Source organism: Idiotropiscis lumnitzeri, chromosome 12, assembly GCF_059441095.1.
Source record: "Idiotropiscis lumnitzeri isolate Australia: NSW breed Sydney's pygmy pipehorse chromosome 12, RoL_Ilum_1.0, whole genome shotgun sequence".
NCBI lineage: Eukaryota > Metazoa > Chordata > Actinopteri > Syngnathiformes > Syngnathidae > Idiotropiscis > Idiotropiscis lumnitzeri.
In genome coordinates this window covers 1,028,039-1,054,759 of record NC_142402.1, presented here as the reverse complement: position 1 = coordinate 1,054,759, position 26,721 = coordinate 1,028,039, and the positions used below count along the sequence as shown (strand labels likewise).

General features: G+C 45.4%; 2 protein-coding genes across 7 annotated transcripts in view; both read left to right on the top strand.

Moving 5' to 3' along the window:
* The first annotated feature begins 837 nt into the window (after window positions 1-837).
* Window positions 838-26,721, top strand: part of depdc5 (DEP domain containing 5, GATOR1 subcomplex subunit) — a 248,093-nt gene continuing 222,209 nt past the window's right edge. For 3 of the 6 annotated variants that reach the window (XM_088311269.1, XM_088311266.1, XM_088311263.1), the window contains exon 1: window positions 840-1,327. The gene's annotated coding sequence lies outside the window, so the exon portion shown is untranslated. Of the gene's footprint in view, window positions 1,328-20,974; window positions 21,016-26,721 lie in introns of all 6 variants that reach the window. The other 3 variants (XM_088311264.1, XM_088311267.1, XM_088311270.1) reach the window with 3 other exon arrangements.
* LOC148325141 (uncharacterized) lies at window positions 21,038-24,136 on the top strand. Its single transcript, XM_088311195.1, has 5 exons — window positions 21,038-22,255; window positions 22,949-23,002; window positions 23,091-23,350; window positions 23,759-23,890; window positions 24,029-24,136. The coding sequence occupies exons 1-5, from the start codon at window positions 21,916-21,918 to the stop codon at window positions 24,134-24,136; spliced, it is 894 nt and encodes a 297-aa protein (XP_088167321.1). The 5' UTR covers window positions 21,038-21,915.

Here is a 26,721-nt window from a genome sequence, read left to right as displayed (position 1 = left end):
GGTCAAATTTTCAGATTTCGTTGGCCTTTTATTTTGAAATGGCACTTCAGATTTTGATGAAAGTACCTTGGTTGGATACCTGGGGTGGCCTAGCGTGCCCCAGCGCTGGTCTGGTTGCAGGATAACAAAAATAAAATTTTTAATTATTTTTCGAAATCGGGTGTAAAGGTCAAATTATGAGATTTCTCCTGCCTTTTATTTGAAATACCACATCAGATTTTGATGAAAGTACCTTGGTTGGATACCCGGGGTGGCCTAGTGTGCCCCAGCACCAGTCTGGTTGCGGGATAACGAAAACTTAATTTTTAATGATTTTCCAAAATCTGGTTTAAGGGTCAAATTTAGATATTTCTTTAGCCTTTTATTTTGAAATGCGACATCCGATTTTAATGAAAGTACTTTGGTTGGATACCTGGGGTGATCTAGTGTTCCCCAGCACTGGTCTGGTTACAGGATAACGAAAACTTAATTTTTAATTATTTTTTTTAAAATTTGTTGTAATGTCAGCCATTGGTGCACAGTTAACAGTTATTTCTCTTTCTATCTCAATTCATAACATTTCTTGGTGCAATTCTGAGAAGGTTTGCACGCCCCCTGAGTGAACAGAGAAGCTTAATAACATTATTTTAAATCCAAACCACTGACGTGTATACATGAGTTTGTGAGCTTTTATTTTGAAGGTGGCCAACAGCAAGCGCTTTCGGCGCATTACCGTAATGCACCGTGTTGCATAGTATTAAAAATAAAAGTGACGGCTGGCTTGACTTCGTTTTTGCGAGTAAAGGCTGGCCTGACTGCAGTAAACTGTAGGATGTCACACTTTGCATGGCTTATGGTGACATGGAAATTGCCTTGCTTGTTCTATTCTGCTCTTTTTTCTTTTCTTTGTTGTTGTTGACTAAAATTTCAACGGACTTAATGCACGAACACAAATGTTTTGTATGCTCCCATTGAGAGTTTTTGTATATTGCAAAGGATTTTAAAAAAAGTATTGCGTTGTTTCTAAGAAGACGAAGACGAAGACGAAGAAGAAGAAGAAGAGTAGAAGAAGAAGCAGCAGAAGAAGAAGTAGAAGAAGAAGCAGAAGAAGAAGAAGCAGAAGAAGAGGAAGAAGCAGAGGAAGAAGAAGAAGAAGCAGAGGAAGAAGAAGAAGAAGAAAGAAAAAAGACGAAGAAGAAGAAGAAGAATAGTAGTAGCAGTAGCTGCCGCAGCTGTCGTAGTGTTTGTAGTAGTCGCCCACGCCACTGCCTCAGCCTGAGCATCGGCTTCATCAATTTCGAACTTGCAGAGGAGTTAAGAACGATACTTTGATAACGAGAAACAACCGGTAAGCTTTCAATCATACACGTCATAAAGTAAGACCGGAGGCTTAATGGCTTAATGACAGAACTCGTGCAGCTAAACAAGAATGCAGCACAGCTGAACGCAGGTGGAAAAAAAGACAGGCTGCAGGTCTCGTATCAAATCCTAAAAGACTGCTGACACAGTTATCGAAACAAGGTGAAAGAGTCAAAGTGGGAATACTTGTCCAATCTTATTCAGGCAACTGAAACTCTCTTTCGAACTATCGATTCTCCACTTAAACAACGTCTGCCAAATTGCACAGACTCGTCCCCTGAAATGTATAATAGATTTTTGCGCTTTTTTTATGGCTACAGCTGGGACTGTTGTTTCAAACGAACATTAGACTCCTTTGAGGCGATCTCCTTGTCATCTTTGGGGGATATGGTTTGCCGTATTAAGCCATCCGGCTCACCGCTGTCCCTCCTCAGTTCTTAAAGGAAGTCCTCCCAAGTATTGGCAAATTGGTTTTGGCCACAGCAGTCTTTCTTGTGGTGTAGTCCCCCAACATTTTAAACATGCCTTGGTGCAACCTTTGCTTAAGAAACCTGGCCTTGATGAAGATGTGCTGTCAAATTATAGACCCATTTCCAAATTGTCTTTTATTTCTAAACTTTGGGAAAATGTGGTGCACTAACAGTTACGATCCTTCTTGGATGAACATGGAGGTGCACTTATACTTACAATCCTTCTTGGATGTACATGGAGGTTTTCCAGTCAGGCTTCAAGAAACAGCATAGCACAGAGTCAGCCCTGTTACGAGTTTTGAATGATATTCTCCTGGAAAATAACACTGGAGACTATGTATGTCTTGTCTTGCTAAATCTAACTGCAGCGTTTGACACGGTGGACCACAATATTCTTTTGGCTAGTTTACAGCACCAGGTGGGCATTCGCGGTTGCGCTCTAGAATGGTTTAGATCTTATCTGACTGGCAGGACCTTCTGTGTTCGCCTAGGTTGCACTGAGTCCCGCTCTGTCCCTTTGTCATACAGTGTCCCACAAGGTTCCGTTTTGAGGCCCTTGCTCTTTTCGTTATACCTGCTGCCCCTAGGTTCCATCTTACGAAAACATGGAATTTCCTTCCATTGCTATGCTGATGACAGCCAGTTCTATGTCCCGCAAAGCAAAAAAGATGCTTTCTCCTTGAGACCACTTTATCCTGCCGGGAGGAAATCGAAATCTGGATGTCACTTAACTTCCTGAATCTCAATGAAAAGAAGACAGAGGTTATGGTGTTCGGTCACAGTGGCCCTTCTACTCTCAACCCTGTTGAACTTGGCCCTCTGTCATCTTATCTAAAGCCAACAGTCGCAAACCTAGTTTTCAAACTAGACAGTGATTTTAAGTTAGATCAGCAAATCAGTGCTGTTGTTCGATCCAGCTATTTCATCTTGGGCAGCTGGCCAAAGTAAAGCCCTTTCTTTCCCAACAGCACTTAGAAACACTGCGATGCACTTTACTTTGGAGTCAACCAGTCCTCGCTCAAGCGCCTCCAAATGGCCCAAAATGCTGCTGCTCACCTTTTAACTGGCGCTCGGAAAACAGATCACATCACCCCAATCTTGGCCTCTCTCCACTGGCTCCCAGTGCACTTTCGAGTTTGCCTCAACATACTTCTGTTCGTCTTCAAAGCTTTAAATGGCCTCGCCCCAGCATACCTCTCTGAGCTCCTCCACCCCTACGCACCTGCAGGCTGCCTCAGGTCTGTGGACCAAATGCTGCTGGAGGTGCCGAGGACAAGGCGGGGGGATCGTGCCTTTTTTGTTGCTGGTCCTTCCCTATGGAATGAGCTTCCATTAAATGTTAGGCAAGCCCCCTTAGCTTTCTATTCAACATGAGACTGTCGCTGTTCTGCTATTATTCTGGCATCTGTTGTAAATGTGTTTTTGTTTTTTCATTTATGTTCTAATTACCTGCTAATTTATATGACAGCGTATGGTGAGCGCTTCGTTACAGCTCCATCTGTTGTGAAATGCGCCATATAAATAGAATTTGTATTTTATGGTATTACGATAATAGGTCGCCAACGATTGGCCAAAGTCCCCTTCAGAATACAATACAACTTTATTTATATAGTGCATTTAAAGCTCACCATTACGCTAAACCGGACGCCAATGTTTTGGGTTTGGAATAATTATATTAAATGTGCTCTCTGTAATAGCTCAGCTAGTCCACTCCTGAAAGAATCTTGAATGGTAGATGTAATGATTCACTCAAGCGCTATTGGATTTGATTTTCAGTTCCCGATTTTGGTTCGAGTCGATATTTTATTTATTTATGTTTTAATTGCTGCCACGCTTGTCTCTGTGTGCCTATGTGATGCGGCGGCGATCCACAAACGAAATAAGCATTAATGTTTAGTGCAAGCGTATAATTGTTTAGTGCATTTTGAATGGAACCAAAAACTATACGCTATGACGGGTTGCACTATTATTATGAAACTACCTATAAATACTAAGAGAAATACTTCTGAACATATTTCACTTTTCTTGAGCACCAATCCATTTTTTAATGTCGAAGTGACTGAAATCATATGAATAAAATTGAGGAAATGCACTATGCTTAAGAAAACTAAAATCTTCAATTGAAATGATTTTTAATTTTGTTTTTATTTAACCTGTTTTTCTAATAATATCATTTGCGCATTCAAAATGTGGTATGTGCCTAAAAAATGAGAGAGAGAAATCTCGAGTGTGATGCATATCATAAAACACGGAAATAACGTTGCTCAGCAAAACACAATTGTTACCAAATCAACACGCATAGCCCATTTTTTCTCAATATTTTCAGCACTTTAATGACCTAGGTATGTTATGTTTTATTGTTGGGTGTTGCCGTTAGTAGCAAATGCGTCATGTTGTACTTTGGGTGGTCAAATTTCCGATTTCATAAACGCAACACGTGGTGCGTGGTCGCACGTTAGCACTTGTCCTCTTGCTGTTTTAATGTCAATCACATGTATGTAAAAATTATGTTTTGGTTTTTAATACACACGAGTTCGCTGACTAACGCCGCCACAATCCCCAGTAGACACTACATTATGTTGGCGTACCACATTCCTCCAGACGCATACGGTGGCCTGTGCGTGCTAACTACAGTTAGCTTTCAGACACAACAGTCCTTGTCGTAAATTAAATCGGGCATCAGACGCAACATTTTTTCTTCATAAATGCTTGTCTATCACTGCTGTGTTGCTAAAAAAGTGAAGTTCACAACGTATTAAGTAATGGTGCGTAGCGATGCACGAGAGTGGGGCTCTGGTTAACATAGCGAATCGATTCGTTTATTTTTTTTTATCGATGCATACTTTGAGCAATTTAGATCTGTATTTAATAGATTTTCGATGAATCTTTACATCCCTATGAAATGGTTCATTTGATTCTTGATATGCATTGAAAATAAAGAGCATTTGACATTTGGATGTCTGCAAGTTTAATTTGGTTGTATTTTTATTCAAACTAATCCAATTGACATTCCAACATCAGTCCAGTTGCGAATGACTGAATTTACGTTTTACACTTAATATCCCGATTTCTATCTTGCAGAAGCTTTTTTTAATTCCTGTTCCTAAAATGTCTGCAATTCAGGATAATTTAAGTAATATTTAAAAAAAAAAGCCTGTTTGAGAAGTATGGTCATCATATTAAAGATAAAGATGTCCTTTAATTGTCCCACAATGGGGAAATTTGCAGTGTGACAGCAGCAAAGATATAGATCATACAGAGGCGGTGGCGTAATGTAGCCATTAATGTATAACATTAGCAGCAGACATTCATAAAAAGCATGCAAATATACACAGTATGTACGTATATACAGAGATCCCCATGTATATACACACTTACATCCCACAACATATACAAGTGTAAGGAAACACTCCTAATGTCTGTCCATGGTACTGAGGGGAAATAAACAAAAATGCTGCAATGATAAAAGAAAATACTGAATGATGGGAAAAATACTGCAATGATAAAAGTACTGTAATAGTAAATAAAATACTGCAATGATAGAAAATACTGCAATGATAAAAGTACTGTGATGGTAAAACTACTGCAATGATAAAAAAATACTGCAATGATAGAAAATACTGCAATGATAAAAGTACTGTAATGATAAGAATCCTGTAATGGTAAACAAAATACAGCATTGGTCAATATTTAAGTACAGCATTGGATAAAGAACAGTAGTAGTGTGTATTGCATCCTAGGACTGCACAATTGCACTAATGCCCGCCCGTTTGTAGGCCTGACCTAATGTTCTTGTTAAAAAGTCTGACAGCAGTCGGCAGGAAGGAGCGGCGAAATCTCTCTTTCGTGCAATGAGGGTGGAACAGTCTATCACTGAAGAAGCTGTGGAGTGTTCTAAGAGTGTCATTGAGTGGGTGGGCTGGGTTGCCCAGCATTGATGACATTTTTGCCATCATCCTCCTGCCACCCACAGAGTCCAGGGAGCAGAACAGAGCTGGCCCTCCTCACGAGTTTGTCCAGTCTCTTTTTGTCCGGGCCCGAGATGCTTCCTGCCCAGGAGACCACTCCATAGAAAATGACCGGTGAAACCCCCGAGTCATAGAAGTTCCTGAGGAGTGTCCCCTGAACGCCAAAGGACCTCAGCCTCCTGAGTAGGAAGAGTCTGCTCTGACCCTTTCTATAGAGAGCGTCTGTGTTGTTGCTCCAGTCCAGTTTATTGTTCAGATGAACACCCACGTACTTGTAAGTTGAGACCCTCTCAACGTGTGTTCCCTGGATATTCACTGGTGCAGGTGGAGAGTGCCGACGCTTGCAGAAATCCACCACCAGCTCTGTGGATTTCCCAGCGTTGATTTGGAGGCGGTTCTGCTGACACCAGTCCACAAAACCCTGCGTAAACCCTCTGTACTCACGATCGTCTCCGTCAGTAATGAGGCAGACAATCGCAGAGTCATCAGAGAACTTCTGCAGGTGACAGGTAGAGGAATTGTATTTGTAGTCCGAGGTGTAGAGGGTGAACAGAAAGGGAGTCAGAACAGTTCCCTGCGGTGCTCCTGTGCTGCAGAGGAGCGCGTCAGACACACAGTCCTGTGTTCTCATGTACTGTGGCCAGTTTATGAGGTCGTCGTGGAGCCATGTGATGAGGTGGTGGGCCGCTCCCGCCTGCTCCAGCTTGTCTCCCAATAGGGTGGGCTGGATGGTGTTGAAAGCACTGGAGAAATCAAAGAAAATGATCCTCACAGTGCTCCCCGCCTTCTCCAAGTGGGAGAGTGAAGTGTGGAGCAGGTAGATGATGGCATCATCCACACTGATGCCAGGCTGGTATGCGAAATGAAGTGGTCGAGGACCAATCCCTCCAGGGTCATCATTAGATTAGACGGCAACGCCACTGGTCTGAAGTTGTGAGCTCCTTCGGATGGGAGTCTTTGGAACCGGAACCAGGCAGGATATTTTCCACAGCTGGGGGGCTCTGCCCAGGTTCAGGCTCAGGTTGAACATGTGCTGGACGATTCCACACAGCTGGTCTGCGCAGGATTTGAGGAGCTAGGAGCTAATCCCATCTGGATCCGCTGCCTTCCTCGTTTCTTCACCTGAGATGTGAGGTACAAGGATGAGCAGGACAAGGTGGTGGTTGTCTGATGTGGCTCGGAACTGAAGCCTGTGGAGAGAGAGAGAGGGGAGAAAGGGTCTCGTTCGCAGCGGCAGGAGGGGTTGGTGGGGGCTGCAGCAGGGGAGACTGAGCGGCGGCAGGCATCTGATCAAACATATTGGAAAAATAGGTTCATTTGCCCACTGAAGCCCCCCCCCCCCTTCTGGGTCTTACCTGGTTGTCCGTGGCCTGAGATGGTCTTCAGGCCCATCCAGACATCCCTGGCGTTATTATCCTGCAGTTGTTCCTCCATCCGCTACCGGTTGTACTTTTTCCCCTCTCTGATCCTCCTTCTCAGCTGACGTTTCACTCTCTACAGCTCCTCCTTGTCGCCTGACACAAAAGCCCTCTTTTTCTCCTTCAGGAGAGCTTTAATGTCCGGTGGGATCCAGGGTTTGTTGTTGGAGAAACATCTTACTGTCCTGGTGGGAATGGTGGGCTCCATGCAGAAATTAATATAGGCTGTAATTGCGTCTGTTAGACCATTAATGTACTCCCCGTGGGCTTCGCTGAATGCCTCCCACACAGCTGTGTTGAAACAGTCCTTTAAGGCCTCCTCGGCTTCTCCAGACCACCTCTGAACTGTGCGTGTCACAGCTGGCTGCCTGCGGACCAGAGGTTTGTACACAGGCAGGAGAGCAACCAAGTTGTGATCAGCTTTGCCCAGTGGGGGGAGGGACAGTGATGTGTACGCTTCCTTGGTGTTGGCATAGAAAAGGTCCAATATTGTCTCTGGTGTGGCAGGTTACGTATTGTGTGAATGAAGACAGAAATGAGGAAGGAGAAACATGATTGAAGTCACCAGAGATAAGGAGCAAGGCATTTATTTGGGTGCTGTGTTTGTAGCCTGCTCACAACTGCAGTCAGTACGTCACAGCCTGTCTCACTGTTAGCAGAGGGTGGAACGTACACCGTTACCGCGATCACATGACTGAACTCTCGCGGCAAATAGAACAGACACATGCTAACAGATATCAGCTCAATGTCCCGACTGCAAAGTTGATCCTAAATAGTGATGTGCCCAGGGCTCTTGTCTACACGATCGATCCGTAGCTCAGAGTTTTGTCTCTGCATACGATCGCGCAAAAAACAGCCCCCAGCAGCAATAAAACCACTGCAAATTGGATGTCCATTGCTGCGATGAGGTAAAATAAATTAAACAGGGTGAAGGGAAAAACACATGAAAAAGGCTCAAATAGTAAGCCGGGGTGCTGAAAACAGGCTGCCACTCGCGCGGCGCCAGAGTCCACATATTAGTACTTAATCCCGTTTATCTATTTGTGAAAAGGCAGCTATCCTTTAAAAAAAAGTGTGCAATATTTAGACTTCAAAGTTTTGTCCTGTTTATACATGAGAGAAGAGCGTTTTTGTCATGATGATTTTTATTTGTAAGTTTTGAAAGTTTGTTTACTTAGACTAACTGCATAACAGTGTGCAATGTTGAGCTGTTTAAACGTTTGCACTTGATACTTGACAATTGATTACATTAAGTTATTCATGTTTCGCATTGCCTTGTTTAATTTTGATGCTGTCAAAGACATTATTGTCCATTTTGTGGTATTATTCTAGATATGCAACTTTAGAATATTATAATCTCACCATACAATAAACCCCAATGTATTGTTTTTATTGGAAAGTCATTTGGTACCGAATACAGGTTGAAGCTCACACCTTAGCACCATCACCAGAAGAGAGCACCTTGTATTTTTCATCAAATGGTGACATTAGTGATTTGTATTATGTTGATCAAATTACTTGTCTGAAACTAAACTGACTGACAATCGCCACATTTTAATACATTTTAACATGTAAAATACAAAAAACGCAATTTGAATCGCATTCGCAATATTGGTCCGAAAAATTGCAATTACCGTATTTTCCGGGCCATAGGGTGCTCTTTAAAGTCCCGAATCTTCCCCAAAACAAACAAAGCGCCTTGTAAAGCGATGCGCCCATTATATGGACTAAGCATCACTCGCGACCATCAACCCTTTTACTCATTGGCCTGTTCGGAGTGCATGTTAGTACACCCTGCTGGTCAAAGTCTGAGTCATCTATGCTTCTAATTGACCGTGACTTATACATTATGTGATTATGGTGATGGTGTAGGAGAAAGCTGGACAAAAGGGCAGCTGTCCACAATGTTGTAGTCTGTCTTATCACTTATGTTATTGCAAGCAAGAAACGTCCCAGGTTTAGACAACAGACAAAAAGCCCAAAGCACAACAGCACATCTCTCTAAAAAGCCATGCACATCCCTCTAAACAGCCATGCACATCTCTCTAAACAGCCATGTGATTGGCTGAGTCTGAGTGGCTCTCAAGAAGCCATTTCTGTAATTGGCTAAGGCTGAGTGGCTCCCAAGAAGCCATTGCTATAATCTTTTTGTCTTATTTTTTATTTCTTTTGGGTATATTGATGGCATGAGAGATACATGTTTTGTGTTAATCTTATTTCTTTGTTTCATTGTTTGCTTGTATGCTGAGGGTTTTTTTTGTTTTGATTTGGAACCGTGACTCTAAGGAGTGTGGTGACCAGTGAAGTACCTCCCCTGACGTTGTCTAGTAGACTATTGCCAAGACACCTTTTATTGGTTAGTCATTGTTATTGACATTGATTCCTAATAGTTTCATGACATCTGTCAATGAAATGGGGTGATGCCTCTGGCAGCGATTCCTTATGGGATTGAGTCCTGGTGAGCTAGCGCGAGCAGCCGAGAGCTAGCGCGAGCAGCCGAGAGCTAGCGCGAGCAGCCGAGAGCTAGCGCGAGCAGCCGAGAGCTAGCGCGAGCAGCCGAGAGCTAGCGCGAGCAGCCGAGAGCTAGCGCGAGCAGCCGAGAGCTAGCGCAAGCGAGCTAGCGTGAGCAGCCGAGCTAGCGCCTTGTAATGCGGTGCGCCTAGTATATGCATTAAAGACGGAAATAGCACCCTCAACTGGTGTTGCGCCCTTTGAGGCAGCGCGTCGTATGGCCGTAAAAATACGGTAGGTTCTTTTTCAAAATCGTGCAGCCCTACTTCACACACACCACGACTCCGCCCCTAGACACATCCCCGTTTCGAGAAAACACACACCCATGCACGCACACGCTCTGTGACTGAGATAATCACATTAACTGCAAAAATACGTTTCTATTCTTTTAATTCCCAGTGCAAAATGTAGACTATTGGTAGCATGGTGTTTAAATAGCAAAGCTGTGTGCAATTTGTAACGGGAATTTGGGTATTTACTCACGTTGCGGGCGTGGCACTAGCATGCTGGCTGTTCGCAACCCTCCATGATAACAAGCAGTCCGGATGATTTTGACAGTTGACGCATTTCTTTGGAAATGTTATTTAAATTGAAGTCCTGCATACTAAAGTCACCATCCTCTCCCTTCTTGTTCAGCCAGCTAGAGGACGCGACTCTGGGATTTCTCTCCCACAAATTTGAAATGTCATTTTGAAAAAATTATTTACATTTTTATTAAATATACCTGGAATCTGCAATAGTAATGGGATACAGTTGCAGTTTGTTTGTATCCTGAATACATAAAACCGGTAGATGTATTTTCTTATCCTTCTTTTTTAAAATTTTTTTTTAATTATTTTTATTAACCATATACTTCAATTTTATTTTTCGTAAATATGGTGACTCCCAGACCGTCTTCATTAGTTCCTTTACAGGAATGGTTGTTTTGATCACGTGGGCCTTGTACGCTCGCTGTCGACACTGGTGGATACAAGAACAGGAGCAGACTCTCGAATGGACTGCTTGTCTGTGAGTGCTAATATCGGATATTTTGGATGTAGTCCGATAAAATGCGATACTGGTTTTTGCGCTGATATCTGAACCCAATTTTTGAATTGGGACACCCCTAGTGTTTTTGGACGCAGCTGCTTTATTCACACACACCAGAGGAGAAGTGGGGTGGGCATGATGTCGCTTGGTTGTCAATGTTGCATTTCAGCGGCTCCGGCAAAGAGAGCACAGCCAGGTAATTTCAGTTTTTACCTGGGACTGTTACTGAGCCCCTTTTTCTCCTGCAGCACCTTTATTTTTTCTCTGTGGTACGTGTCCCTCCCCTAAGGTCCCCCAGTTTTTGCGGAATGTGGCAATCAGATGGCTGGTCGATATATATATATATAATATGTTGTGAAATTCACTTTTTTCGCAATACAGTAGTATTTGGCGGGGCGCTGTGCGATGCTTAGGGGGGGCGTGTGGGACCCTGGGGAACATGTCTTTCTGCATGATTTTGGGACAGCAAAAGGCGATCTCAGACAACGCGAGTTTGAGCTCGTCAAAGCTGTTTGTGCCCCTAGTTCACGCAGTACTGGTTTAAAAAAAAAAGTGTCGGCCTGTCATGCAGTACTGATTTAAAAAAAAAAGCGTCGCCCTGTCACGCAGTACTGATTTAAAAAAAAAAAAAAAAAAAAAAAAAGCGTCGCTCGTTGACCCGGAAGTGATTTCTTTCGCCGCTCCTTAAATGCCCTGCGCCAAGCTATCTTGCGCTGCAGCAGAACTGACTATTTGAACTATATGCAAGTCCACGCTCAGCAGAAGCAACAAGCTACGCGATGGCAAATAAACGCCGCGAACAAGTAGGGTTCTAAACGAGGAGCCAAGCAATGAGGCGCTAAGCGCGCTAATTGCTAAAATGAATTGCTTTGATGTATGCTCGACTTTGAACAGAAGTCTGACTCGAACCGCGTTTGGGCGGAGAGTAGGGCTGGGCGATAAACCGAAAATTTACCGTTCCCGAAATTTATTACAATGACCGAAATCATTTTGCCCATGTCGGTAAATTCTGTGTTTAAAAAAAAAAAAGAAAAGCCTTTTCTGTCTGCGGCAATGTTCATGCCCCTTTAAGACCGCAACAGCGCCTCTAGTCACGTGACTCCAACAGTCTGCTCGAGAAAGAAAACAGACGTGGCTGTCGTAGCTGGCGATTCAAATCCAGAAGCTTTTTCACCACCCACAACACAACCATGCTGTGCTGAAAGTTCAAAGTGAGAAGCAAGGTACGACAAGTGACAACAGCCCATTAACGGAGGCAACACCATACGAGAGAACGTCTCAGAGGTGGACGCGATAGCCTAGCACATAGCTAAAGATATAGCTCCTCTAGTTACAGTGGAGCGCACAGGATTTAAACGCTTCATGAAAGCCGTATTTCCCGATATGGACTACATCGGGCCGGGAGCTTAGACATGTCAAGCATTTTGCATCTACATCCGACTTGTGGTCGGGTCGCAACATGGATCCCTGATTGAGCCTGACTGTGCATTACATAGACGACAAGTGGCGACTGCGCACCAGAGTACTCGAGACGGCACATTTTCCCAGATGATGCACACTTGTTTATTTGGCTTGCATTGACATTTTCTTTCATTTTATTTAGCATTTTTGTTTATTTGCCATGATTTACATCATGAGAGCATCTTGCCGTAATCTACTTGCAGAAAAAGATTTTGCAAGCGGTACCCTTTTTCTTTGTGACAGGTCATGCAAAGCCAGCTATTTTGGAATTTATACAAATGATTTTTGTACTTTTATTTTTCATTGAAAGTAATGTGTACCAGTTGGTCAATAATAAAAACAGTCAATATGCATTTCCTGTATTTATCTTGATTTTTTTTTAGTCCACGGGGGGAATTTATCGTGCATTTATCGTTATCGAGGTAGAATTGGTCAATTTCTCGCGATATTGATTTGAGGTCATATCGCCCAGCCCTAGCGGAGAGCCAGCAGCTATGAACAGAAATGTTGGATTGCAACCATTACGTATCTAAACATAAAATAAGACCACGGCTACGTGAGCAATTTAGCGGACGCTCTCAGGCGGGAACACGGAAATGGCTGACGTCATCACAACGAAGAGGTTCGACGGCAAACGTATTGTAAACATAAAAAAAAACGTATAGTAAACATTAAAACTGTTGCTATATGTTATTTATAAAGAAGTTTTTGTTTAAAATCCCCCTGGCTCTTTTTGTCTTTTCAATATTATGTATGTATTAACTGTTCGGTTTGTTCATGTTAATAAAGTTAAAAAAAAACAAAACAAAAACAAATAGTAAATATTTATCATCTCATCAATATTTGCACCACAGATACTGAGTTTCGAGATCCTCACAATAGTCGTTCTCAAAATGATATTTTTTCATCAATTTAGCTTGAAGGGATATTTTATTGACAATCTAACATTAATATACAAAAAACATGTACATTAGTACGAAATGTAAAAAAAAAAAAAAATTGTGGTGGGGGGTGCGAATTTATTTTCTTCTTGGTCTGGGGGGCTGTCGCGGGTTCCTTTTCGACCTCCTCCAAAACAAATGGCATAGCCAGAATATGTGCCACAGTGATGTTTATTGTGCAGCCCTTCCAAAGTGCAACACAGTGAAAAGTCCCCCAGAAGTCCAAAAACCCAAGAAGTGACAATATAGTAATTTACAAAAATAAGGGTGTCTATCTATATATTTACAAAACCACTGAATGGAGTTCAATCACAACTACCATATCAGCTACGTTGCAAAATGCGTCACTGTCTCGCTCTCCAGTACTACCTGCACTGCAGCACCTCTCATCCCCTCTCTTTCCAAACAACTTACTATATATACGATTCGCCCCTCCCCTTGGGCATCAGCTGACATAATTGTCGCGCGAAACAAACATATTTAAGAAACGCGGAAGCTCCCCCGCTGTTTGGTCTTCCTTTATGTCGTGGCTGTCATCTGCCGCGTCTCGTGACTGGTGAGTGTTCAATTGAACATGCGCGCGTGTATGTGTCCATGTATGCTTCCATTCATAATAAAACTACCAAGTGTGCACCTTCGGTCGCTCTATTAAACTGTGACTGACGTGGTATTGAAGTGGTGCCAGGTGGGTGCGTATGTATTACACGGGATGGGATTGAATGCATCAGTATGGGAATGTGCGGTGCATGCGTGTGCGCAATTGTGTCTCTGGGACCATGCTGTGCTGTGCTGTCCTTATTGACGGATCTGCTCCGTCACATCATCCCCCTCCTCCCGGAGATTGACGATGTGCGGCAATCTTGACAGGTAGTCTGCCACCACATTTGTTTTGCCCGCCTGATGCCGGATGGTAAACTTGAAGGGTTGCAGTGAAAGATACCACCTGGTAAGGCGACTGTTGTTGTCTCTCATGCTGTTGATCCATGTGAGCGCTCTGTGGTCAGTTTCCAGGTCCAACTCACGTCCAATCAGGTAGTAGCGCAAGCTCTCCAAGGCCCACTTTATGGCCAAACCCTCTTTCTCCACTGTGGCATACCTGGTTTCCCGTGGCTGAAGTTTGCGGCTCAGGTAGAGGATCGGATGTTCTTGTCCTGGTTCCCCTTGGGCCAAAACGGCACCAAGGCCGATAGCAGATGCATCCACCTGCACTAAGAATCTTTTCTCAACATCAGGACTCTTGAGAACGGGAGCTGAACACAGGTGTTTTTTCAGCTTGTCGAAGGCTGCTTCACAGTCCTCAGACCATTCGACAGGATTCTTTTTGTCCTTACATGTTAGGTCGGTGAGTGGAGCGGCAATTGTTGCGAACTGTGGTATGAATCTCCTGTACCAGCCAACAAGTCCAAGGAAGGACCGAACTTCCTTCTTGGTTCGGGGTCGGGGACAGTTCTGGATAGCATCCACTTTATCCATTTGAGGACGCACCTCTCCTCGTCCCAACTGGTACCCCAAGTATCTTGTCTCCTCCCGGGCCCATTCACACTTTGAGGGATTCAGTGTTAATCCCGCCTCTTGGAGTTTCCCCAGCACCGCAGACAAGTGTTGGAGATGTTCTTCCCAGGTTTTGCTGTAAATCACCACATCATCAAGGTACGCCGCACTGAACTTGTCACATCCTCGGAGCACGTTGTCCATCAGTCTTTGGAAGGTCGCGGGTGCTCCATGCAGTCCAAATGGCATGACCGTGAACTGGAACAGTCCAGCTGGCGTTTGAAACGCTGTGTAAGGACGACTTGACTCCTCCAGAGGAACTTGCCAGTATCCTTTGCACAGGTCGAGTATGGTAATAAATTTAGCTGCTCCAATCTTCTCGAGCAAGTCCTCAATTCTGGGCATTGGATAAGCGTCAAACTGGGAGATAGCATTGAGCTTCCGGAAGTCAATGCAGATCCGGAGGGAACCATCTTTCTTGGTGATGATAACCACCGGACTGCACCACTCCGACTTGAAAGGCTCAATGACTCCAAGCTTCAGCATTTCCTCTAGCTCCTTGGCCAGTCTCTCCACCAAGTGTTGTGGAACTCGGTAGGGGCGCTGACGAATTGGTTGTCCTTCTTTCAGACGAATGACGTGTTCTACCACCGTCGTCTTCCCTGGGCTGGCGGAAAAAAGAGAAGGCACCGTTTTGAAAATTAAGCACATCTCTGTGACTTGCTTGGGTTTCAGATGTGCCAGTGTAGGCGCATCTGTCGTCGTCGAGGACTCCAGCTCTACCTCTTCATCCCCCATTGTCGTCCTCCTCCACCTTCCGCGCGAGTAGGACCTCCTTTGGAGCCTGGTTTGAACGCTCCTTCCACTCTTTGAGGAGGTTCACATGGTAAGTCTGTTTATTTTTTTTCTTCTCCGGATGGAAAATCTCATAGGTCACTGGACCCATCTTCCGGGTGACCTCATATGGCCCCTGCCACTTTACTAAAAGCTTGTTGTTGCTTGTGGGGAGAAGCAGCAATACTTTTTGGCCGGGTTTAAACTCCCGGTGGCGAGCTTGCTGGTCATACCAGGTCTTCTGGCTTTTCTGGGCCTCCCGCAGGTTGACCTCTGCCTCCTCCTGGTACCTGGCCAGTCTCTCCCTCATTTCCAGCACAAATTTCACCACCCCCCGATCACTTGACGTGGTGGAAGGTGCCTCCCAGGCCTTTCGGAGCAAGTCCAATGGCCCCTGAACCTCCCAACCATACAAGAGTTCAAAGGGAGAGAAACCTGTTGACGCCTGAGGAACTTCGCGATAGGCAAACAGCAAAAATGGTAGCCACCGGTCCCAGTCTTTTCCAGTATCATCCACAAATTTCTGGAGCATCTTCTTTAAGGTCTGATTGAACCTTTCCACTAGTCCCTCAGTCTGTGGGTGGTATGGAGTGGTTTTGATGGCGGAGATACCCAGTTGTTTGTTGAACAGTTGCATTAACCTTGAAGTGAAATTGGTTCTCTGGTCTGTTAGAATCTCATCTGGTATGCCAACTCTGGAAAAGAGTTGCACCAAGGCACGAAGTACTGCCTGAGCAGTGATTGTGCGCAATGGAAATGCCTCTGGGAAACGTGTGGCGTAGTCACACACTACGAGGATGTATTCATGTCCACCACTGCTTTTTGTCAAAGGACCCACAATGTCCATAGCAATCCTGCGGAATGGAGTTGAGATTATCGGGAGCGGCTGCAAAAATGCTCGATCACACCTGCGTATAGAGCAGGTTTTTTGGCATGTGGGGCATGTGGCGCAATAATGTTGTATGTCTGTGTACATGGATGGCCAGTAAAAACGTGAACTGATTCGCAAATATGTTTTATTGCGACCGAGGTGTCCTGACCATGGAAGTGTGTGTGCTAGGTTCATGATAAGTGACCTACAGCTAGTAGGGACAACCAGGCGTTTGTGATCTTTATCAGTAGCATACAAGACCCCATTCTCGATCCCAAATTGCTCCTTCCCGACACAACCTCCCATTGTCCCCTCAGTCACTTTATCAAACAGGGGTTTTAATGACTCATCCTCCCTCTGAAGTACCGACATGTTTTTTTGGAATTGACCATATTGGATTTTCTAAAGAGTCTTCAAGTTGAGGCTCTGCCGACATTAATTTTTCTCAAAGCGGCGCTGACGCCGTGACTTCCTGGGCCCCTTTGTCCCACCGTCCAACAGACTATTGTCAAAGTCTGGGAGCGGTTGAACACCGGGATACTTGTTACCGGGCCTTTGAGTATCACTATTACCCGGATCACTCCTAAGGTCGGGGGCTGGATGGGACACCCGCTTTGACCTGTGCTCGTGTAAGTACTGGACCTGATAAATTTTCTTTTTGCTCACAAACAGTTTTTAGTGGTTGTTTTTCTTGCAGCAAGTCCAGGAGAACTGGCAAGTCCAATCCCAAAATGGCTGCTACTGGCAGTTTCTCAACCACCCCGACAGTCAACATATATGGCTGCTCATCAATTGTTACACTGAGCTCAAGGGTGCTTATCCCCATGTACACATAGAATGTCTTCCTGCTTCCCATAGTTCACACAGGTTATCGGCACAATATCCTGTCTAATTAACGACATGAAGCTACCACTGTCTAATAATGCATTCACTTGTTGGTCCCTAATAGTCAGTGTCTTAATACGCTGTAGTCTCTTTTGTTTGGTTCCCCCCTCGGGGCGGGGAACATAGCAGGCACCAGCCAATTTAGTTTTTCGAACAGGGCACACTGAAGCCTTGTGGCCTGCTTGCTGACAGTAGAAACAAAGAAAGTCCTTACCGATTCCAGGTGGGTGCGGGGTTGAGTTGGAGCTACCTGGTAACCTCTGGCTGGGCTCTCTCCAGGTTGGTCTATGCTGAGGTTGGGGATTAGCTGGTCGGTGTGTGTTGCTGGGTCGTGTAGGAGGTCCTCCTCTGCGTGCGTTGAGGTACTGCAGGGCCAGCTTGGCAGCGTGGAGTCACTCGGTTGGCTCATGCTCCTTCACCCAGGTCCTCACCTCTGCTGGAAGAACACGAAGTAGCTGCTCCAGGATGATCGCCTCCCCGACTTCCTCCTTGCTTCGCTGCTCTGGTCGAATCCAGCGTCGGTAGAGCCCCTTCAGGCGGTGGTAGGTCTCGGTGGGGTTTTCACCAGGGGGTACTGTCGTGGATCTGAACTGCTGCCGATAAGTCTCTGGCGAGATATCAAACTTTGTCAGCAGTGCTGCTTTTAGGGTGTGGTAGCAGTGGGCCCTTTCTTCATCCATTGCAGTATAGGCCTCCAGTGCCTTCGCAGACAACAATGGAACGAGTCGGCACGCCCACTCACTCTCAGGCCATTTCCAGGTCCTGGCCATGCGCTCTAAACGCAGTAGATAATTTTCAATGTCCTCACCTATTTGATATTGGGGTATTTTGGGATCTGAGTAACACCTAAAGTCTGGACTTGACTGCTCAGGTTGGCTGCTAACACCTGGCAGCTGAAACGAAGATGAATCTTGTGGTGCCATCTGCTGCAACTGACGAGGTGCAGGTGTTGGCAGAGGTAGCCTGGGACTGCTGGCAGTATCTGTGCTTGATGTTGCACCATGTTGTGGAGGTGGAGTGAGTGCTTGTTGAGGGTTGTAGTCGCCATGAGAAAGAGAAGCTCTCAGGCCCTTCATTTCTGCCAACAGGATCTCTTCTCTCCTATTTTGTGCTGCCAAAAAGACTCATCATCGCCATCAGTTCCTCTCCTGGTTGTGGAACCGCTGGGGCAACTGGGGCAGCTGCAGATTGCTTTGACTCTTCATCCATCTCTGATGAAGACGACCCAGGTGATATGGATTGCGGGGATGACAGTCTTGTGCGCTGTCTTGGAAGGAGGGTTGTTTTTTTTCCGGCCAGCCATCCCACTTCTGACACCATATGTCGCGGGATCCTTTTCGACCTCCTCCAAAACAAATGGCGTAGCCAGAATATGTGCAACAGTGATGTTTATTGTGCAGCCCTTCCAAAGTGCAACACAGTGAAGTCCCCCAAAAGTCCAAAAACCCAAAAAGTGACAATATAGTAATTTACAAAAATAAGGGTGTCTATCTATATATTTACAAAACCACTGAATGGAGTTCAACCACAACTACCATATCAGCTACGTTGCAAAATGCGTCACTGTCTCGCTCTCCAGTACTACCTGCACTGCAGCAGCTCTCATTCCCCTCTCTTTCCAAACAACTTACTATATATACGATTCGCCCCTCCCCTTGGGCATCAGCTGACATAATTGTCGCGCGAAACAAACATATTTAAGAAACGCGGAAGCTCCCCCGCTGTTTGGTCTTCCTTTATGTCGTGGCTGTCATCTGCCGCGTCTCGTGACTGGTGAGTGTTCAATTGAACATGCGCGCGTGTATGTGTCCATGTATGCTTCCATTCATAAAAAAACTACCAAGTGTGCACCCTCGGTCGCTCTATTAAACTGTGACTGACGTGGTATTGAAGTGGTGCCAGGTGGGTGCGTATGTATTACACGGGATGGGATTGAATGCATCAGTATGGGAATGTGCGGTGCATGCGTGTGCGCAATTGTGTCTCCGGGACCATGCTGTGCTGTGCTGTCCTTATTGACGGAGCTGCTCCGTCACAGGGGCGTGACAGGAAATAATTGAGAACCACTGGGTTAATACAAAACACTGTTGCTACCTAGGTACAGTTCGACAACTATAAACATGTACAATACAATACAATTTTATTTATATAGCGCATTTCACAACAGAGGCGGCATGGTAGCCCGACTGGTTAGCACGATGGCCTCACAATACGAAGGTCGTGGCCTCGATTCCGGCTCCGGCCTTCCTGTGTGGAGTTTGCATGTTCTCCATGTGCCTGCGTGGTTTTCCTCCGGGTACTCCGGTTTCCTCCCACATTCCAAAAAAAACATGCATGGAGGTTGATTGCCCCTAGGTATGAGTGTGAGCACGGATGGTTGTTCGTCCCTGTGTGCCCTGCGATGGGCTGCAACCCTAGTGAGGAGAAGCAGTACAGAAAATGGATGGATTTCACAATAGATGGAGCTGTTACAAAGCGCTTAACATATGCCAGCATATAAATTAGCAGGTGATTAGAAAATAAATTAAAACACAAAAACATTTACAATAGATACCAGAATAATAGAACAGCGACAAGTCTTATGTTGAATCAAAAGCTAAAGAATATTATTACACTTCGGCTTCTGAATGCTGACGTCCTTGCTCACCATTCAGTCTACTATTGATAGCTGGCCGTGTTGTGGCACTCCGGTTCACAACAAACACCCATGATTATTTCCCTTCCAGAGTTAACAAATCTCCACAGAAAACCCACCTAGTGTATAGGACGCCGTATTACGTCCTGAAGCTGATTGGCTGCTACTATGTGAAGAGGGGGGGGGGTCACTTTTTTTTTTTTTTTTTTAAATAATCCGATCATTCGCTTGGCGACCCACTACACTCTCTACTTGTGCTCTGTCTGACCAGTAGCATGTTAGCCAGCCTCACAGAAAGGTGTGGTCCAGGACGCAATCATTGAGCCATGTTTCCACATAGATATTCTCCATACTGTTGTCCAGCGAGCGTACGTTGGCCAGGAGGATGGAAAGGAGACTACCTGCTAACTGAACAAGCTCGGACACCTCCGCACTTACCCGTCTGTGGTCCATTTTTTATCGTATCGATTGGCATTTTTAATCTTTGTACATCTTTTATATCCTCTTCCCGACTTCTAAAGTGCAATAAGCTTTTCTCAGTCAGGTTAAATTTTTTTCGTAAATATGGTGACTCTCAGACCTTCATTAGCTCCTTTACAGGAATGGTTGTTTTGATCACGTGGGCCATGTACGCTCGCAGTCGACACTGGTGGATACAAGAACAGGAGCAGACTTTACAAGTTTTTTCATGGCTTATCAACAACTAGTGATAGACCGAGATGCTTTTTTTTCACAGCCGATGCAGATTATTAGTAGTCATGAAGGCCGATAACTGATATTTGAAGTCGATATTCATTTGTTTAAAGAATGGGTTAAATGGTGTCATTTTTAAAAAAAAATAAACACGCCAAAAATGTACTTTGTTTAAATGTCTTTAAGTACACATGTTTATAAAAGAACTTTACTGATTTACAACATATTAAAGTTTTTTTTATTGACGGGCACTCCGAAACTGAAGCTCCGGTGCATGGTTTAGACCCGGAAATAAAATTGCTTCGGAACACTGTTCCGACGCTCCGTTCAGTCTGGAGAAAAACACGTGACCTGTGACGTCCGAAGCAATAACTGTTTTGTTTCATTCTCGAAATGAACTCTAGTAAACCCTGTGTCTGTCTCCAACAGGTTGTGCGCGGCGTGCGGCCACCTCGACGCTCACTATACGGGTAACTCGATGAGCGTTTGTACTTCTCGGCAGGTTTTAGTTTTCAAATTAAGTGTATACAACAGGGGTCCTCAATCCTGTTCCTCGTTGGCCGGTGTCCTGCAGGTTTCCCATCTCACCCTGCTGCAACACAGCTGATTCAAATGATCAGATAATCAGCAAGGTCTGCAGAAGCTAGATAACGATCACTCAGGTGTGTTGCACTAGGGAGAGGTGGCAAACGGGCAGGACACCAGCCCTCAAGGAACAGGATTGAAGACCCCTGGTTTAGGGCCACAACTGCCATTTGGGGTCACATTGATTCCTGTGGTGCAAAGCATGCAACACTGCATGGACATTTTATGGCACAGGCCGACTCTGAGTCAATCCTACCACAGCGTCTTTAACTCATTTACTCCCGTGGACGTACAAAGACGTCTTTTAAAGCAATAGCGCTCTCTACCAAAGACGTATAAGTACGTTTCCTGTCTTTTTTACGTCATAGTGTACATAAGGGTCTGATGCAACCTCTGACTGAGAATCAGCCTTGTCCGCATTGTGAATCATGTAAAAATCACCCAGCAGGGGGCAGAGGTGCAAAAGATCCGCCTTGAATCTGCGCCAGAGGTACAATTGGGGGGCGGGATCCTGGGGTAGACGGTATAAGTGTGGAGAGCGGCGCGGTTAGCAGCAGCACTAGCAGCAGTAGCATTAGCAGCATTAGCAATGAAATCCTCCAAGCAATTGACGATCAAGGAATGCTTTTTTGTAAAAAAAGCTTCCCGAAAGCATCAAGGCGATGGAGACGCTTTGGTTGAGAGGATGACACTTCGTCGTCGTCACACCAAACAGCCGTCTAAAGAGGCTGCGCGTGCCTTGCGGCCTGCATCGCCGGCGGCGTCAGACCACGAGGACGACAGCCATGCCGGACCATCGCGTGCGGGACCGTCGCGTGCCGGACGTCGCCTGCAAATTGTCTCGCCGGAGTCGAGCGATGAGGAGCACGGCGATGGGTGTCACACATGGTCGCCATCGCCCACAAACGGACTCCTCGGAGTCGAGCGGCGACGACCGCCGCGGGGCCCCGCGTGCCTCACGTGCGGGACTTCGCCCACGCAGCTCGCAACTCGATTCGCCAGAGACTTCCAACAGCGAAGACGAATTTGAGCCGGATTTGGACCCTGACATGTCCGACGAATATGTGCCTTCGGACAACAGCGAAAGCAGCCGAGAATCCTCACCAGATCCCCCCGAACGAGGAGGTAAGCGCTCGCAAGTTACCATTAAACATGTGGGTTTAACCCTCATGCTTTTATTGTACATATCATGCATCTTGCAGGCAGAAAATGTCGCGTAAATGTGCAGTTAGACGCGAGCGTAACTCAGCCCCGACTAGGAAGTCAGCGAGCAAATGTGCAATTGCACGCGCCCGGACGAGGAAATATGCGAGCAAATGTGCAACTACACGCGAGCGTAACTAAACCCCGACGGGGAAATAAACGCGCGCAAGTTAGCATTAAACGTGTGGTTAGCCCTCATGCATTTATTGTGCATATCATGCATCATGCGGGCAGAATATGTCGCATAAATGTGCAGTTATACGCGAGCGTAACTCCTCCCCAACGAGGAAGTAAACACTCGCAAGTTAGCATTGAACATGTGGTTTTACCCCTCATGCTTTTGTTGTACATATCATGCATCTTGCAGGCAGAAAATGTCGCGTAAATGTGCAGTTAGACGCGAGCGTAACTCCTCCCCGACGAGGAAGTAAACGCTCGCAAGTTAGCATTGAACATGTGGTTTTACCCCTCATGCTTTTATTGAACATATCATGTATCTTGCGGGCAGAATATGTCGCGTAAATGTGCAGTTAGACGCGAGCGTAACTCAGCCCCGACGAGGAAACAACAATACTGAATGGTGTGGTAATCATGCATACTTTCTAAAATTCACAGATTGTGCATCCCGCGGCAAGAAAGTTCCTCCTCGTCTTGTTGGTGTAAAGAAAGGTAAATTATATGAAACTTCACACGCCAGCAATAAAATGCAGCACTATATATATATATTTCCAATTGTTTATATTTCTGTAATTTACAGGTTGTGCATCACGAAGCAGTGGTTCCGGATGGCGTCACACTGGATGGCAACCAAGGAAAATCGACTTCACAGCAACCCCTGGGCCACTGAATGCCGCTGCCCATCTGGAGTCTGAGGAGCCAGCTGATTTCCTGCAGCTGTTTCTCACGGATGAGCTTCTGCAGCACATCGCGGATGCCACCAATCGCTTCGCAGACAATTTTTTTGACACAAACCCCAGTGGTCTTCACCGCAAGAAACTGCGATGGAGACCAACTACTGTTGCGGAACTGAAATTATTTTTCGGGCTCAGTTTCATCACAGGATTTGTGAAAAAACCAACCCTTGCGATATACTGGTCTGTACATTATTTACATACAAACCCTATTTTTGGTCAGACAATGGCTAGGAACCGCTATCAAAACATTTTGAGATTCCTTCATTTCAATGCGGCAACAACATTTGACGCTTCCGATAGACTTTACAGGGTCAATCAGGTGCTCAATTACCTGCTGGAAAAATTCAAGGCACTGTACCAGCCAAACAAAGACATTTGCATAGACGAGGGGATGATGAAGTGGCGGGGGCGCCTTTCATTTAGGGTTTACAACCCACAAAAACCCGTAAAATATGGTATAAAATCATATATTTTGTGTGACTCTGAAACTGGCTATTGTTTCAATTTGCAGCCATACAAAGGTGAGGCTTGTACGGTTGCCAACATTGTGTCTGTGCTGCTTGACCGCCTCACCGGACAGGGATACACCCTCTATATGGACAATTTTTATAATTCGGTGGACATGTGCACAAGGCTTCTTGAGGCAAAGACTCATGTGTGCGGCACACTTCGGCAAAATAGAGGAGAGCCACAAATGATAAAGGAGGCCACAAAGAGCACCTTGGGGTCCGGGGGAAGACTTGCCTGCCATAACGGCAATGTGTTGGTGATTGCATGGCAGGACAAGCGCACAGTGAAGATGGTGACCACCTGCCACAAGGATCAAATGCAGAAGGTTGACGTGTGGAAGAAAGGTGAAAGGAGAAAGGTCAGCGTGATGAAGCCGTAGTGTGTTGTCGTTTATAATTCATGCATGAATGGGGTGGACAGATTGGACCAAAATACAGCTTATTACCTCGTTATGCGGAGGACCCTGAACTGGCCCAAAAGGTTCGTTGCATATTTATTTCAGTTGAGCATGTTCAACGCTTATGTTATTTTTAAAGCCAGACACCCAAACAAGGCACGTTCCTTTTAGATTTTATAATAAAAGTTACAGACGCATGGACATCAAAGCCGCTCATCATGGCGGAAGCAACTGTTGAGGGTGCTGTGGGTCAGGGACAAATACACGGGCCCCTTACAAATCAGATCCACCAATTCGTCTTGCCCAGCCTTTGGACAAACACAAGCTTGCCTATTTGCCACGGACCAGCAAAGCCAGACCACAAAGAAAGTGTCGGGTCTGTTTGCGCAAAGGCAAGCGGAGTGAAACAAGAATGTGGTGTGAACTATGTTGTGTGCCCTTGCATCAAGGCAACAGTTTTATTTTATATCACACAAAAAAAAAGTATGTATGACACTGATGTATTTCATTTTTGTTCAACAGTTCAGTTGTTTTGTGTTATGTGCAAATAAATGTATTTTGTTATCAAAAACATATTTTTTGCGCTTTTTTTTGTTATTTTATAGAAGGCACACATTATTTAGATGTTTGAGGTGTCATAAAAGCCATAAATAATAGTGTCAAAGTTCAAATTATGGTCGAAATGCATCAGTTTACAAAAAGCAAATTTTCTCAGTTTTTTCCCCAGGGATTGGAGTTTTCATGAAATTTATCTATTTTCAAATGCCGATTGCTCAAGAATGGAAAAAGATGAACAATCTTTTTTTTTCTGTTGAAAGAAGAGAGTCTCATCTTTCTTTTGGTGTGCTCCATGTTTATATAGCATTAGAATACAATATTCTGTGGGCCTGCAATATTAGTCAAAACCCAGGAAAACGCTGGGATTGAGCGGGTTGCTCCAGTGAAAATGGCTGGTATTTAATGAGTTAATAAATACCTGAAGACTTATACTACGGAAGCCTTGCGTAGGGCATTGTGTCTCAAGAATCGATTGGAACAAGGTGTAAAATTCCCATCAACCATTGCAGATTGTAACTCAATGGTAATATCTTGGGCTTGTGATTGATTCAAAACTTGAACCTAAATTAAAGGATAAGGTATGTAAAAATGTAAGAATGACTCGTGCAACTTTTCGGTCAATCCGTAATGAATTGTCGACTAATGCGACTAAAAGTTTCTTGCAATCAATGATTTTTAATCACTTAAATTATTGTAGAACAAGTTGGACAATGGCTACTCAGAGTGCCCAAATATCATTGGAAGTAATGTACAAACAAGCTAACAAATCATGGACAATAAACCGCGGCTCTATGATCATTGTGAAATACTTAAAAAGTATTTTTTGGAGTGGGCCATTCTATATAATGTTGCAGATTTTTGGATAATTTATGACGTACTGAAAGGTCTAGCTTGTTCTAGTTCCCTAGGCACGAAACATGGTCCACTCTGACTCAGTTGTCCCCGCCGCCCCGGGTACGTGGGCAAAGTTCTGCCGCAGGTGGGAGTTGAAACTGTTTTTGATCGGGGATTCTGCCAAGCGTGCCCAGTAGACCCTCACTTACGTTTGGGTCTATCGGGTCGGACCGGCATCTTCCCCCGCCATCGGAGCCAACTCACCACCAGGTGGTGATCTGTTGACAGCTCCGCCCCTCTCTTCACCAGAGTGTCCAAAACATGGGACCGCAAATCCGATGACACGACTACAAAGTCGATCATCGAACTGCGGCCTTGGGTGTCCCGGTGCCAAGTGCACATAGGGACACCCTTTTGTTTGTAAATGGTATTTGTTATGGACAATCCATGACGAGCACAGAAGTCCAGTAATAGAATACCACTCGGATTCAGATTAGGGGGGGGGGGGCGTTCCTCCCAATCACGCTATTCCAGGTCTCACTGTCATTACCCACGTGAGCATTAAAGTCCCCCAGCAGAACGAGGGAGTCTCCAGGGGGAGCGCTCTCCAGCACACCCTTCAAAGACTCCAAAAAGGGTGGGTACTCTGAACTGCTGTTTGGTGCATAAGCACAAACAACAGTCAGCGCCCGTCCCCCCACCTTAAGGCGGAGGGAGGCTACCCTCTCGTCCACTGGGGTGAACCCCAGTGTACAGGCGCCAAGCCGGGGGGGGGGCAATAAGTATGCCCACACCTGCTCGGCGTCTCTCACCTTGGGCAACTCCAGAGTGGAAGAGTGTCCAACCCCTCTCAAGAGGACTGGTACCAGAGCCTAAGCTGTGTGTGGAGGTGAGCCCGACTAGATCTAGTCGGAATTTCTCTGCCTTGCACACCAGCTCAGGCTCCTTCCCCGCTAGAGAGGTCACATTCCATGCCCCAAGAGCTAGTTTCTTTAGCCGGTGATCAGAGCGCCAAGGTTCCTGCCTCTTGCCCCTGCCCTGCTCACATGGCACCCAACCCCTTTTGCCCCTCCCACAAGTGGTTAGCCCATGGGAAGGGGCACCCACGTTGCCTTTTCGGGCTGTGCCCAGGCGCTCGCCGACGTACCCCACCTCCAGGCCTGGCTCCAGAGGGG

Excerpts from the sequence above, each read along its gene's own strand:
- LOC148325141 (XM_088311195.1), top strand. The coding sequence starts at position 21,916 with ATGCCGGACCATCGCGTGCGGGACCGTCGCGTGCCGGACGTCGCCTGC. Across the intron at positions 22,256-22,948 it reads AGATCCCCCCGAACGAGGAG|ATTGTGCATCCCGCGGCAAG; the intron begins GTAAGCGCTCGC and ends TAAAATTCACAG. Across the intron at positions 23,003-23,090 it reads TCTTGTTGGTGTAAAGAAAG|GTTGTGCATCACGAAGCAGT; the intron begins GTAAATTATATG and ends TGTAATTTACAG.